Source organism: Scyliorhinus canicula, chromosome 15 (genome assembly GCF_902713615.1).
Source record: "Scyliorhinus canicula chromosome 15, sScyCan1.1, whole genome shotgun sequence".
NCBI lineage: Eukaryota > Metazoa > Chordata > Chondrichthyes > Carcharhiniformes > Scyliorhinidae > Scyliorhinus > Scyliorhinus canicula.
In genome coordinates, this window is record NC_052160.1 from 37749994 (window position 1) to 37763053 (window position 13060).

Consider the following 13060-nt stretch of genomic DNA (forward strand, 5'->3'; position numbering starts at 1 on the left):
AGGGGCTTTAATTGAATAAATTGGTAACGCACTTCTTTGAAGTAGGCAGCTGACCCAGTTCCCAGTCCTTCCTAAGAATGTCTACCAGAGGCAGGAATGCATCAGGGATCTGTCCTGACATCCCCCGGCCTACAGTGGGCTGGGAATTTCAGCCCTGTGAGTGTAATTGAATAGACCATTCATTGAAGGTATCAAAGTATAAACGTGTGCTGAACAAAAACTCAGTCGTAACTTTTTTTAAAGTTCAGTCTGACTAGTTTTTTAAAAACATAATTTGTTAAAAAATGTTGGGAGTTTAAAAAACTTACTGAAGACATCACTACATGCTGATCACATCTTATGTTTCCATTCAAAACAGGTAATTTATCAACTCCAGTCGAAGAAATGCATTGTATGCCAGGAGCGGGACCGTTCTATATTACTTCAGCCTTGCCAGCATTATGTCCTCTGTGAGCACTGTGCACCTAACAAAATTGAATGTCCCTATTGCAAAACAAAAGTAATGAATTGGTGATGAATATATTCTAGGTACATGGGACTAGCCTTTTGAAGAACGACTACACTATTCTAACAATTCGAAGCTGTAGTGCCCCCCTCATGTCGGAAATATTTTAAATTACGCAGTGAGTATATCCTACCCTATAAAATATGGCATTTGTGTCTGTATTTCTTTACTGAATTATTTTTTAATACGTATAAGCTCTATTTTTCCCCCTGGGAAACTCACAACACACATCCTGGTGGACCAGTCAATCGGTGACTTACTCAGTCCATTCTTGAGCACGTTAGCCATACAGTTTGCTTTAGTCTGACTGATGTGCTTCTCAATGTTGCTGAGTTTCCATCAATTTTGCAAATGCCCTGTGTTTACAGCTGGTTCTTTACTGCATGCATTCAGAAATAAAATTGAAGTAACTTAAGGCACTTCAGATACCGACTCATAGTGTAGGATCGACTTGCTGTGTATTTCCAATGAATATTGCATGCAGAGCACTGCAGCTTTAGCATTTTTATGTTCTAGTATTTTACATATAAAATTAAAAAGAAAAAAAATACTAGGTTATGTGAAGAGGTTTAATTTCCTGTAACGCACTTTGTTAACCTGGGTTTTTTTTTTTGTTTAGAGGTTATAATAAATTGCTTTCAAGCTGCTTTGTAGTTTTTTTTCCAGAACATGTGATAATATAAAGCTTTGTATGTGTACTGTGAAACCCTGTTAATAGATATTTGGTATTCAGATTCTTACTGTTAAATCATAGTACAGTGAATATTGTTAGATTTCCTATTCTAATTAAGTACTATTATAAATATTAGTATTGTGCAACTTGCTAGGATTTTTACTTTTTTCAATTTATAAATTAAGTGCAAACTTTTAATGCTTAAAAGGATAACCAGCAGCAATTTCATAATGGCACATAATGCTAATCTGAGCAAACAAGCAGTCTGAAGAGAAGTTTGCTATTTTATATAATAAAATGAACCAGTCTTTTTTTTTGTTTCTTCTCTGAAACAAGCTGCATTGACCAGCATGTGGTTGGAGATTTTTGTAGCTAGTATCATGAAAGTTTTAATGAATTGTTTTTTTTTCCTTCAGTTGGTGCAACTCCTAGCCTTGTAAGCATTTTAAATGACAATGTCTAATTTCTGGCCACTGTTACCAAGTGCCTTCTGCCTTGCCTAAACCTAAATTGCAACAACAACGTCTGTCAGGCAAAGGTACTTTGATGCGAAATCTTTGCACTGATTATATATATTATATATATATATATAAATACATTTACACCTATATATTTAAATATATAATTAATGCAAACCCATAGACCAGCTTTCTCTAACTGTAAAGAAGTTAGTGCATAAAATTCAGGATGAACTCATATTGAACATAGATGTTGAAATTGCCACCGTTTCTTGTTCTGTCTGATTTAAAGTATGTTTAACACCAGAGGGCATAATCTGTGCTCTCTTTTACATACACTGCTCACTTGACTGAACAGGATAATATGTACAGGTTGTAATTAAGAATGAAAAATTGACCTATTACTGTGTTAATTGAAATGATTTGTCTTCACTTCTTGTCATTCTGTATCAGAAGTCCATTATTATTTCCATCAAAATGTGGAATTGCTAGTTAGTATGAGAAGATACCAACTGTTCAATTAAACCAACTTGTTTGAAAGATACATAAACGACTGGTTCACGTGGAGTTGCAAACTGTATTTGGAGTGAATGAAACTGTTAATAGATCATGTTCGCGATATCATTAGCCAATCAGTGCAAACCTGAGAGATTTTTAAATGGGGGGGTTTATAATGAGCACTGACCATTGTAAAGTCCATGTGCAAACAAGGAAGATCTCTGGTCCTAGCTGGATCACTTCATACAAATAGCATTTGAAATGTTACATTAGAAATGTCCAGTTCAACATAAAATTCAATTGTTATTTTCATGAATGGTGCAGCCACAACAAATGCTACTATTTAAACTTGCACCAACCCAACTTGTTCCCTTAGCAGAAACTGATGCAAGAACAGACTGAATTTTTAAATACTTTTTAATAGCAACATTAAATCAGAAAATATTAGATTTTCAATGAGCCTATAAAATATAATTTGACTTTTGTTCCCCAAAATATCTTTGGGGAGGCAGTGGCCTAGTGGTACTGCTCTGGGAACAAGGGTTGAAATCTTACCATGGCAAGTGGTGAAATTTGAATTCCATAAAAATCTGGAATTAAAGTTTAATAATGAACATGAAACCATTGTTGATTGTCGTAAAACCCATCTGTCCTTCAGGAAAGGAAATCTGCCATCCTTACCTGGTCTGGCCTCCATGTGACTCCAGACCCACAACAAAGTGGTTGACTCTTGAAATAGTCTATCATGCCGCTCAGTTCAAGTGTAATTTGCGACGAGCTGGCAATAAATGCTGGCCCAACAAGAGATGCCCACATCCCGTGAAAGAGTAAAAAGAAAATTTCAAGTATCCAAAGACCATTGGTGTATTAGTTGATGGATTAATGTAACCAATTCAAAACCCCTATGCCGATTTAAAACTGATTTCCTGTTTCAAGTGTATTTAAAATGCTTTTTCAAATTTTTTTATGTCTTAAGTTTATGGGAACCTAATAAAGGTTGGGTCCATGTTGTGTGAAAGTCTGTTGCCCGTAACTCTGTAGTATAATGAAGTTAACTTAATGTAACGGTTAAGGACCAACTTCACAGTCAGTGAATGAAGCACACTGCCATTGTCCATTGCTATAAGGAAACATTTGGATTACTTATAGTAAACTGAGTAATTTGCACACGAGTTTACTGTGGGTACACAGACTGCAATTCCATCAGGGCAAAGTTTTGGAAGTTTGGGTACAGAATTCCTCGCATTTGATGTCCTGTCTCAGTTTGCACATGAACTTTAATGTCCCAACAAAATGCAAATGCCTCGGTAAATACACTTATTACGTAATCTGCAATTACAGATCCCCCTGCCCTCTTTTTGTGAGGCAGTGAGATATTAACTGTTGCTGAGATGCATGTACACAAAAACAAGCATTCTGCATTTTGCTGAAGAGTTATAATGGACTTCTGGACCACATGTAGTCTTTGCCAAAGAACTTTTCTGTATAGCAATTTATTATTATCTGTAGTTTTAACAAGACATGTAAATACTAAACGGTAGCTAGTTCTAGGCAGAATTACTGAAACAGTGACCAAAATTAGAAATTTTAATTCTGTATTGTGTTCTAAGGGAAAAGAGATTCCACTTTTTTGTATAAAAATGAAGCTTATTACATGAAATGCTCTTTGATCACAGACTGCTAACATTACTTTGAGAAGAATGTGGAATGTATGAAGTTCTACAGTTATAAAGTACATTGTATTGGGAAAACAGCAACATTACATAAAAGCAGTCCAGAATTCAAGGTTTACTTACATTTGTTCAAGATTATTGTGAAGTTAAATTTTGCTTGGTATTTTGTTTTTTAAAAGAAATATAGTGGCCATATGCATCAATGCGTAGTTAAATTGCTTATAAGAATTTTGTAGATTTTTTTTTGTTCTATTGAAATTTGTCACGTTAATAGTAAGCCTATTACATATTAATGCTTGTGCACTACTGTCGGCATTCAAGAGGAACTGTGTAACAAAACTAGCTCGTTCGTTACTGCATGTACTGTACTCTGCCACATTCATCATACAAAGACTTTGTTTTTTAAAACAAATCAACGTTTTATCTACAGTTGTGGACTGGGATGTGGCACTATTGGATGATGTGCAGAACTAAATGTATATTTGATAAGTTAGTCAAAGCCCAAAACCCTTTTCACAAACTTGGTAACCCAGACAGGCAAAAGTAATTGGAAATGAGAGCTAATCTAAACCAGAATTGAGAATTCATGTCACTTTAGGTCAAAATCTAGTCAACTCTCAATTATAGAAGGGGAATTTGCAACCCCTTTTCCAAATACTGCTACTTTATGTCCCAACACCAAAGACATGTAAATATTTTGCTGAACTGAAAATGTCAGTTTGTTTGCAATTTTGTTGCTCTCCTCCCCTGCCCACTTGAACATTGTGGGATGTTATTCTAACACCATAAGCTCATTCATGCACAACGTCCCTGATCAGTGTCCAAATTTGTTTATTTAAAATATTTCTATTCCAGATCTTCAATTCTGAAAGTAATCTGTTTTTGTTCATCTGTGCTTCAAAGTAATGCAGACAATCTGAGCTAGCAAATGAAATGGCTATATTTGTCAATAATGTGCATGAATCTTCCTGGTGAGATAGCTGTTACCTACTGGAGAAGTTGTCTGAGCCACAAGCCTCAGTCATCCCACCTGAATCCAGTATTTTTCTGTTATTTAAGAATGCATTTACTCCAACATTGGCATCTTCACTGCAGCAATAAACTTAGGCTGTAAACAGTCAGATCACTCAGTCTGGCTCTCCAAGCACTGGCAGAGAACTCTTGGAAATCCCAGCTGCTGAAGCTTTTGAATACAAATTGCAGATTCCTTACCACAGTGCAGTCAATCCCCACATCGCGCTCTCTTCATCCAATAGTGTAGATACACCCAAAATCAACAAACAAACATTCATCTCTCATTCTGCGTAGCGCTCACTCACACTATAGTCAAAATTAAAGCAACAGAGTTCACGAGAAACAGAATATTGTGCAAGTGAAACCCAAGTCTAAATGAATGTTTGCTCAGTTTGTGCATTTGCAGGGTTTGTGTGCGATTTCCCCCTTATTTCTGCAGAAACAAAAGTAAATTGGAACAGAATCTGGGCATCTCCATTGGTGATGTTTTTTTTAAAATGGCTATATAAGCTATTGAATGATCTGGGACTGTGAAAACCTGCACTGTGGGCTACTGCCTCACAATGTCCCACTGGAACACTGCACTTCTGACTGTCCCACTGCTTGGCACCACTTTAACTTCTGTGTAAATGAGAACCCAAAAAACCACCCCAAGCAATCTCAGAGCACTTAACGAAAATGTGCAGTGGACAATCCTGGGACACACAAAATTATCCCCAAATAATTAACCACCACTTATACAGCTGCTTCCTTCCTAAGTAAACCAGTGTTTGAATTTTTTTTTCTAGTGAAAAGTAAATTTATTTATGGATTAAATTTCATTTTTCTTAACTGCATTCTCCCTTGTAGATATTAAATGTGAAATATGCACATAACTAACTCAAAGGAAATACTTATCATGAATGGTGCCAAACCAGTACAAAATTGTAAATGGTCAGCAAAAGAGCATTTAGAAATAAATTTACAAGTTCCAAAACTGCCTTAAAAATCATTCAAAACTATTAGATGCCAAATACTTCCCCGATAAATAATTTTACATAAAATTAATAGCGGTCCAACAATATTACAAAATATTTCAAAGGGAGATATCTGAAGATCACTTGGTGTCCTTTATAATAAACAGATTAAAATTTTAGAACCAATCATTTAGAATCGGGAAGGTGGTGTGGTTACATGCAGTGTGGTAACGAGTGAATTGCTGAAATTCCCATAGTGAGTAGCTTGTCATTTGCTGTACAACAGGTTGAAATTAATCTCTCCCGGGTGTGTGAAGTTACTGAAGGTGTGTTTGTATATAAACTATCCCCCTGCACGGCAGTGAAGTGTTGGGTGTCTGCTTCCAGGGTGGAGCAAAATTTTTGCACAATTCGAGAAGACCGCTTGGCTCTTTTATTTTTCAATCAATGGACATTTACAGATGCGTTACTGAAATTTCACTGGTGTGATTTACCAGATGGCATTTCCACTAGCAACAGACTTGGAACGTTATCTCTGTTTCTCTCTCCACAGATGCTGCCAGACCTGCTGAGTTTAACCAGCATTTTCTGGTTTTATTTCCATTAGTAAGCTGATTGACTTTTCACAATTAATGGACCTGCAAGAGAAAAGGACCTAGTGACCCGTTCCAATTTATGTTGAATGCCACAGCCCTTTCTTGTGACTCCATAGATATTTTTCTTTCCCATGAACCTGGTGCTTTGTGGTGCTCCTTTTTGGTGGGTAATTCCACAAGTATCATGTAGTTAATTATGGTTCTATTATTATCCCTGCGCGACAATTCATTGCCTATTCTCAGATTGCCCAATAGCCGTCAACAAGGGTACTGCACTTAAATATATGAATAAACCTGAACTCTTGCTGAGTGATATGGTTTATTGTTGATCAGTGAGTGTGCCCCAAGACACGTTTGCTGTAATACATTAGCTAATGCTTCACTACAGAAATAACCTGCTGCCATGTTCAATAAAATCTTGTATTTCTGTGACAGTTGCAGCACCAAACTACTTTAAGGATTACAGGGCAAACTTAAATTGTTATATCTGATCAAGTTTATAAACTTATAAATGCTAAGCTTCACCATTGGCCATGTGCAAAAAATTAAGAACTTCTGGCAGTGTGCTTTTCACCCAACACTGGCCTGAGCAGCTTCTAATTTTTAAGGTCATAAGCCAACAATAAATCCTTGAAGATTTGAGCTTTGCATTTATTTTAGCTCAGTGTTTGTAACGTTTTACTACAGGGATTCAACATTTAGTCATTGGCAGAAGGTAGATGTGATGGATGGTGACTGAGACACTGAGTCTGTGATTAAATATCATCAAAGCACTTAAACAAGTCTACTAATGGACAAGTATAGACTAAAATTATTTTAGACTTAAGATCTTTAAATCACCTTTTGAAAATAATTAATTTCTTCATGGGGATGGTTTCTATGTGAACACACTTTCAGATTCTTTATATGCAAGTTCCTCAGCCTGGGAAGAGCAATGAAACAGGAGGAAAAACTATTTTCTCAGGGTAAAAGGAACAATCTGTCATGAGTTTGTAAAGCATTCTATGGAAGCCAAGCTGCATTTATATATGTTTATCTAGGAAGCTCACTGAAAGGGGATAGTATTATGACTGGGCAACAGTAAAGATGAGCTGTTGGAAGAATCCAGCAACCAAGCAGTTGTGCCAGTTTCTGTGCATATCACCTATTCATATACAACAAAAACCTAATAAGCCCCTGCCCATTTTACTCTTAATAATGTATGTCTCTTGCAGCATTGTTTTATCACAGGGCATAATAAGTTGACTAATTTCAGATGTCATTGCACGGGTAGTGTACAGCCAAACCAGTGAAACATTAATTCAGATCTGTAACCAAGTATTTCATCCACTGGGTACTCCTGGAAATTTTGACATTCAAGAAAAATCATGGGAGGTGCAAGAATTCAATGACATTACTGGCAAAAAAAATGTATTACAATAGTAACATATCCCTGACTCCGTGATTTATGTATTGACGTGGAATAGCTCATATCTTAACTAGTGTTTAAAAATTTCTGAAATATTGTCTTGATATATTAATTTTTTTGTGTGGTCAAAACAAGACCTTAATTGAATATTATGGGAATTTTTTTTCTTTCATTTTTGTCTATTAATTTATGGAAGCCTGTTGTATGCGGTCTAGGTGAGTGTACACAAACAGAATGGCGATTTGAATGGAATGTTCTTTTAGAAGGTATTTATAAATGCATAATCATTTTACTCTAGTTCATTGTTTAAATTGTTAACACTTAAAATTTTTACACTATAGCATTTATGCAGTGGTTTACAGAATTCATGGAATTATTTTTATTATCAATATGGGAATTAAAATAATTTTTGATCCTCAAAATATTCCATTATATTAATTGCTTGCCTTTTCTTTTCTCCCAGACTTCCCTTCCCGTCTACAACCTTTTGAAACTGAAGTTTGATGTAATTTCATTTCTACTTTCTGATTCTCTAACTACCATTTCTTGCAGTGGATTTTGGGGTTTACCTAGCTGCCCCAGTTTTTAATGCAGTATTAATTGTTGAATCTAGAAATTCAGGGGTCAGGATAATTGAGTATTAACAAGGTCCTCTTGTCTCCATACTGCAAATCAACTCAAAAATAGCCCATAACTTGACACACATTAATGGTTTCATTCAATCTGGCTTGACTGGTATGAAAGGTTGGACCTGCTGTAAAGGTTCCTTTTCTAAATTTGAGATATTAGCATTAAGAAGCAAGTTATGGTCAGGCTTGCAACGCAGTCCCTCATGTGGCAAGTTCCTGTTCTAGTTGGGCTGTAGGTGTAAAGAATGACGTATTTACACAAAAATCACTGCCTCGCATATCAATCAATAAACAAACATTTTCATTCTGTTTATTCAGCAAATCAGCCTAGTGAGTTCCTACAATGAGATGAACGATTACATAATCTGATTTGGTGATCATGATGTGGAGATGCCGGTGTTGGGCTGGGGTGGGCACAGTAAGAAGTCTTGCAACACCAGGTTAAAGTCCAACAGGTTTGTTTTGAATCACTAGCTTTCGGAGCGCAGCTCCTTCATCAGGTTCACTCATCTGATGAAGGAGCTGTGCTCCAAAAGCTAGTCATTCAAAACAAACCTGTTGGACTTTAACTTGGTGTTGTAAGACTTCTTACTGTTTTGGTGATAGCTAAGGGACACATGGAGAGCTTTCCTGAATAGTGCCATTGGGATTTTCCATACCCACCTGAACCAGCAGATGAGATACTGAGTCATCTGAAAGTTACCCCTGCACACATCTTTAACTGGGCTGTAGTGCAGTTTGACTCCACCCGCAAGGGGCAGCAATGCCTTACTACCAAAGGATACAAAACAATTGAAATTTCATGATGATGCAACATTGAAGGTGGCTTTGGGTGCCCATGGTTGCTCTTTGAAAGAGCCATCCAGTTAGTACCTCCCCGTAGCCATGAAAAATATCTGTTCCAAGTATTTATCAAATCCCCCTCTGAAAGTCACAATTGAATTAGTTTGCAACACCCTGTCAGTGCATTCCACATCTTAACTCCCTGTGTAACAGAGAAATGTTTCATCTTGACTCTGGATGTTTTGCCAATCATCTTAAATCAGTGTTCTTTGGTTAACAGCCATTCTCCACTGAAACCGTCACATTTTTGTTGAAGGTTTGGATGTAAGGAGGATCATCGTGCTCAGCTACAATTGCCTGTCCTCAGGAGAGCAGTTTTTAAAGAAAAGGCCCTATTACGTTTAAGCTCTCTGTAATGTTGGAGTTAACTATCCTATAAACACTGCAGCCCAGTAGTGTCACACACAAATGCAGAGAATAGAGCATTGGGAGTACGTTGCTTCTGATGGTGCAATGACCATTTAGTTTCTGGCAGAATGTAGGTTGTTCTTCCGCCCCAGTCTCATAGGTCAGAAACGCAGTTTAATATTTTTTTGTAGTTAATCTGGCATTACCAAACCTACAATACAAAGAAAACCGCACATTCAATACTGACTCATCTAAATGAGCTGGGTCAAGAACTTAATGCTGAGGAACATAGGTGGAGAAACCAGATGAAAGCTTCGATTGAGGGCAGGGTTCTTCTCTAGACCTACCAACAGTCCTGGAACAAATCTGTTGCACAATTAAAGTGTGGCTGAAACATTGAGCTCTATTTCTCTCCCACTAATTCCGTTTAATTTCCTGTACACCTGAGGCAGTAATTTGGGTTTTGTCTTTGTTGGGCTGGGAGGAAGCAACTCCCCTTTCTGCTTTACAACCTCTGATTCGTGTAGCTGTGCGGTGATGCTGTGCCTTCCCGCCCAAATAAGCAGAGGGTGATGGCAATAGGGGTCAGAGTATCATTTGATAGCCGGAACAAAGCTTTGAGAGACAAATCGAACCTGTAAAGCATTCACTTTCTTTTGGAACATTCTGGTGGTCGTTCTGCAATACTAATTGGTTGTGATGAATCACATTGCGATAATTTACTATCCACTTCCAGCTCTTTAACCTGGATCACTGCATGACTGGAGCTCCCCGAGACGAGCACAGGGCCTAATCAGGATAAGGTGCTGTGGGTAACAGCTAAATTAATGAGCCCCAACCGTAAGGGAGAGGGTCATATGGGTTATCTGGACAAACAGCAGGTGGGACAAGTTGGTTCTGGTGATTGGGCATCAACCATCACAACTCCAGGACATCACTGCAGGAATTCCTCAGGGCAATGTTGTAGGCCCAACCATCTTCAGCTGCTTCATAAATAAGGTCCTTTCATAAGGTCAGAAGTGGGTACATGGTTGTACAATGTTTAGCATCATTCACAACTCCTCAGATACTGGAGCAGTCCATGTCCAAATGCAACAAGACCAGGACAATATCCAGGCTTGGGCAGACAAGTAAGTAATATTTGTGCATGGCCATCTGCAACAAGAGGGAATCTAACAATCACCCCATGAAATTCAATGGCATTACCATTGCTGAATTCCCTCGCTGTCAAAATCCTTGAGGATACCATTGACATGAAACTGGACTAGCCATATAAATACTGTGGCTATTAGAGCAGGTCAAAGGCTGGGAATCCTGCAGCGAGTACATCATCTCCTGACTCCCCAAAGCCTGTCCATCCACAAGGCACAAGTCAGGAGTGTGTTGGAATACTGTCTGCTTGCCTGGATGAGTGCAGTTCCAACAACAGTGAAGAAGCTCAACACCACCCAGGACAAAGCAGCCTGCTTCAATCCCCCCACCACTGACCCACAGTGGCAGCAATGTGTGCCATCTACAAAATGAACTGCAGGAACGCATCAAGGCTCCTTAGGCAACACCTTCCAAACCTGCAACCACTACCATCTAGAAGGGCAAGGGCAGCAGATACCTGCAAACACCACCCTCACTTGGAGGTTTCCCTCCAAATCATTCAACACCTTGACTTGGAAATATATTGCCATTCCTTCACTGCCGTTTGATCAAAATCCTGGAACTCCCTCCCTAATAGCACTGTGGCTCACCAACACCACCTTAAGAGCAGCTAGAGATGGGAAATAAATGCTGGCCTAGCCAGCGATGCCCATATCATGTAAGACAGGGTGTCAGCTCTGCCAGGCTTGCTTCGCCCTCATTACCAGCAGACTACCGCCTGTTCTCTCATTTTCTTTTGCTTTCCTTTGGCCTCCTGGAAGATGTCACAAATTGTCCAGTGCAGAAATGGCCAGAATAACTGTCCAGATATCTTCCACAGACCAATTGTCAGGAGGGAGAGATGAACCAACAGCACCAGAAAACCAGCTTGGCAAGCAAATCACCAGAAATCAAACAAACAGAAGAATATGCATTAATCCAGCATAGGAAGTACATAATCTGTGACTGAAGGAGCAGCTTTGTCTTTCCTGTACCTGCTGCTGCTCTAATCACTGCTCTGCTGTCAGTTCCAGCTCTCGTTTGGCAAACATCAGTTTAATCGATGTTTAATTTTTAAAACCTGATTATTGAGACGCAGGAAATACATTCATGCAGCTTCGTGGCTGACTGGCTTTAAAAAAATCAACTGTCAGTCGAGCAGGAATTTCATTTGATTTTAATTTACGTCATCATTGCTTTGGCAGGGTTCTTGAGTTCACTGGTCAATGCATCTCCATGCTGGTAAATCAGCAAATGTACTCCATTTGGCTGTTCATTTGCTGCTGGAAAAAAGTATCTTAATTTTGTGGAGCTTTGCCTCCAGTTTGCAATATCTTCAATTCAATGATCTACCTCCTGATTCTTTTGAAATTAGTAAAAAAAATCCAGTTTGTGCCTACCACTTTGATCTTCACAGACTTTTGGGGCACTTTGTAGTTTTTCTGGTAAGCTTAGAAAGCAGTCTGAAGCACAAGCAGACTGAAGGTCATTAGCAGCAGTATCTGTTCTGACTGACAAACAACCCACAAGAATTTCTCTCAAACATTTCTAGGGAATGTATTAGTGGTGTTGCTCCTGATGTGGGGTGCACAATCTGGATCAGATGTCCGCTTTCCTTACTGCCTATTGCATGCATACATAACTAAGCATTTTTTAATGTGGTTAGGACTCCAGTCCTTTTGCAGGAAGTGGCTATTGAAGGCTGACAAATGGGACAGTTTTCCATCCATTACAAAGAACACACTGAATTTGTAACTTTCAGTTTATCCCTTCGTACAGACAGAGGGTGAATCGAGTGTTCCATAGGCGTACTAGTTTTCTTACCACAGTTCTTTTTTTTTAATAAATGTTTTTTTATTGAGTTTTCATATTTTATATCCAACAAATTACAATTATTAGAGAGAGAAAAAGAAAGAAAAAATACGCAAAAATTAACAGTATATTTACAGGTAAGCATCTTCATAATAACAACTGTGGCCTGCCCCCTTTAGCCGGCATACATATTTACATTCCACAATATGGCCGAGGCACATGGTTTATAGGCATTTACTTAGTTTGGTTTTGGGCCTTAGCTAGCCATCAAACCCCCATAACGAACCCCGTAGCGCCCCCCCCCCCCCCCCCCCCCCCCCCCCCCCCCCGGCTACCTTCCCCCGATTCCCGTCCATTTTCCCCTGATTCTTGGCCACCCGACTATTCTTCCTCTTGTACGTTGGCCACAAACAGGTCCCGGAACAATTGCATGAATGGCTCCCACGTTCTGTGCTGGTGTGAACCTATGGTTGTTGCAGATGGGAGCCTTGTCCGACATTTTGGTCAGGCCAAATT

At 38.6% G+C, this 13060-nt stretch overlaps 1 protein-coding gene across 4 annotated transcripts in view; it reads left to right on the top strand.

Moving 5' to 3' along the window:
- unkl (unk like zinc finger) overlaps window positions 1–8203 on the top strand; it is a 171989-nt gene extending 163786 nt beyond the window's left edge. For all 4 annotated transcript variants that reach the window (XM_038820635.1, XM_038820636.1, XM_038820637.1 and 1 more), the window contains one exon: window positions 359–8203. In XM_038820635.1, the coding sequence (XP_038676563.1) occupies window positions 359–514 (156 nt within the window). In that variant the 3' untranslated portion in view covers window positions 515–8203. The remainder of the gene's footprint in view (window positions 1–358) is intronic.
- Window positions 8204–13060: the final 4857 nt, after the last annotated feature.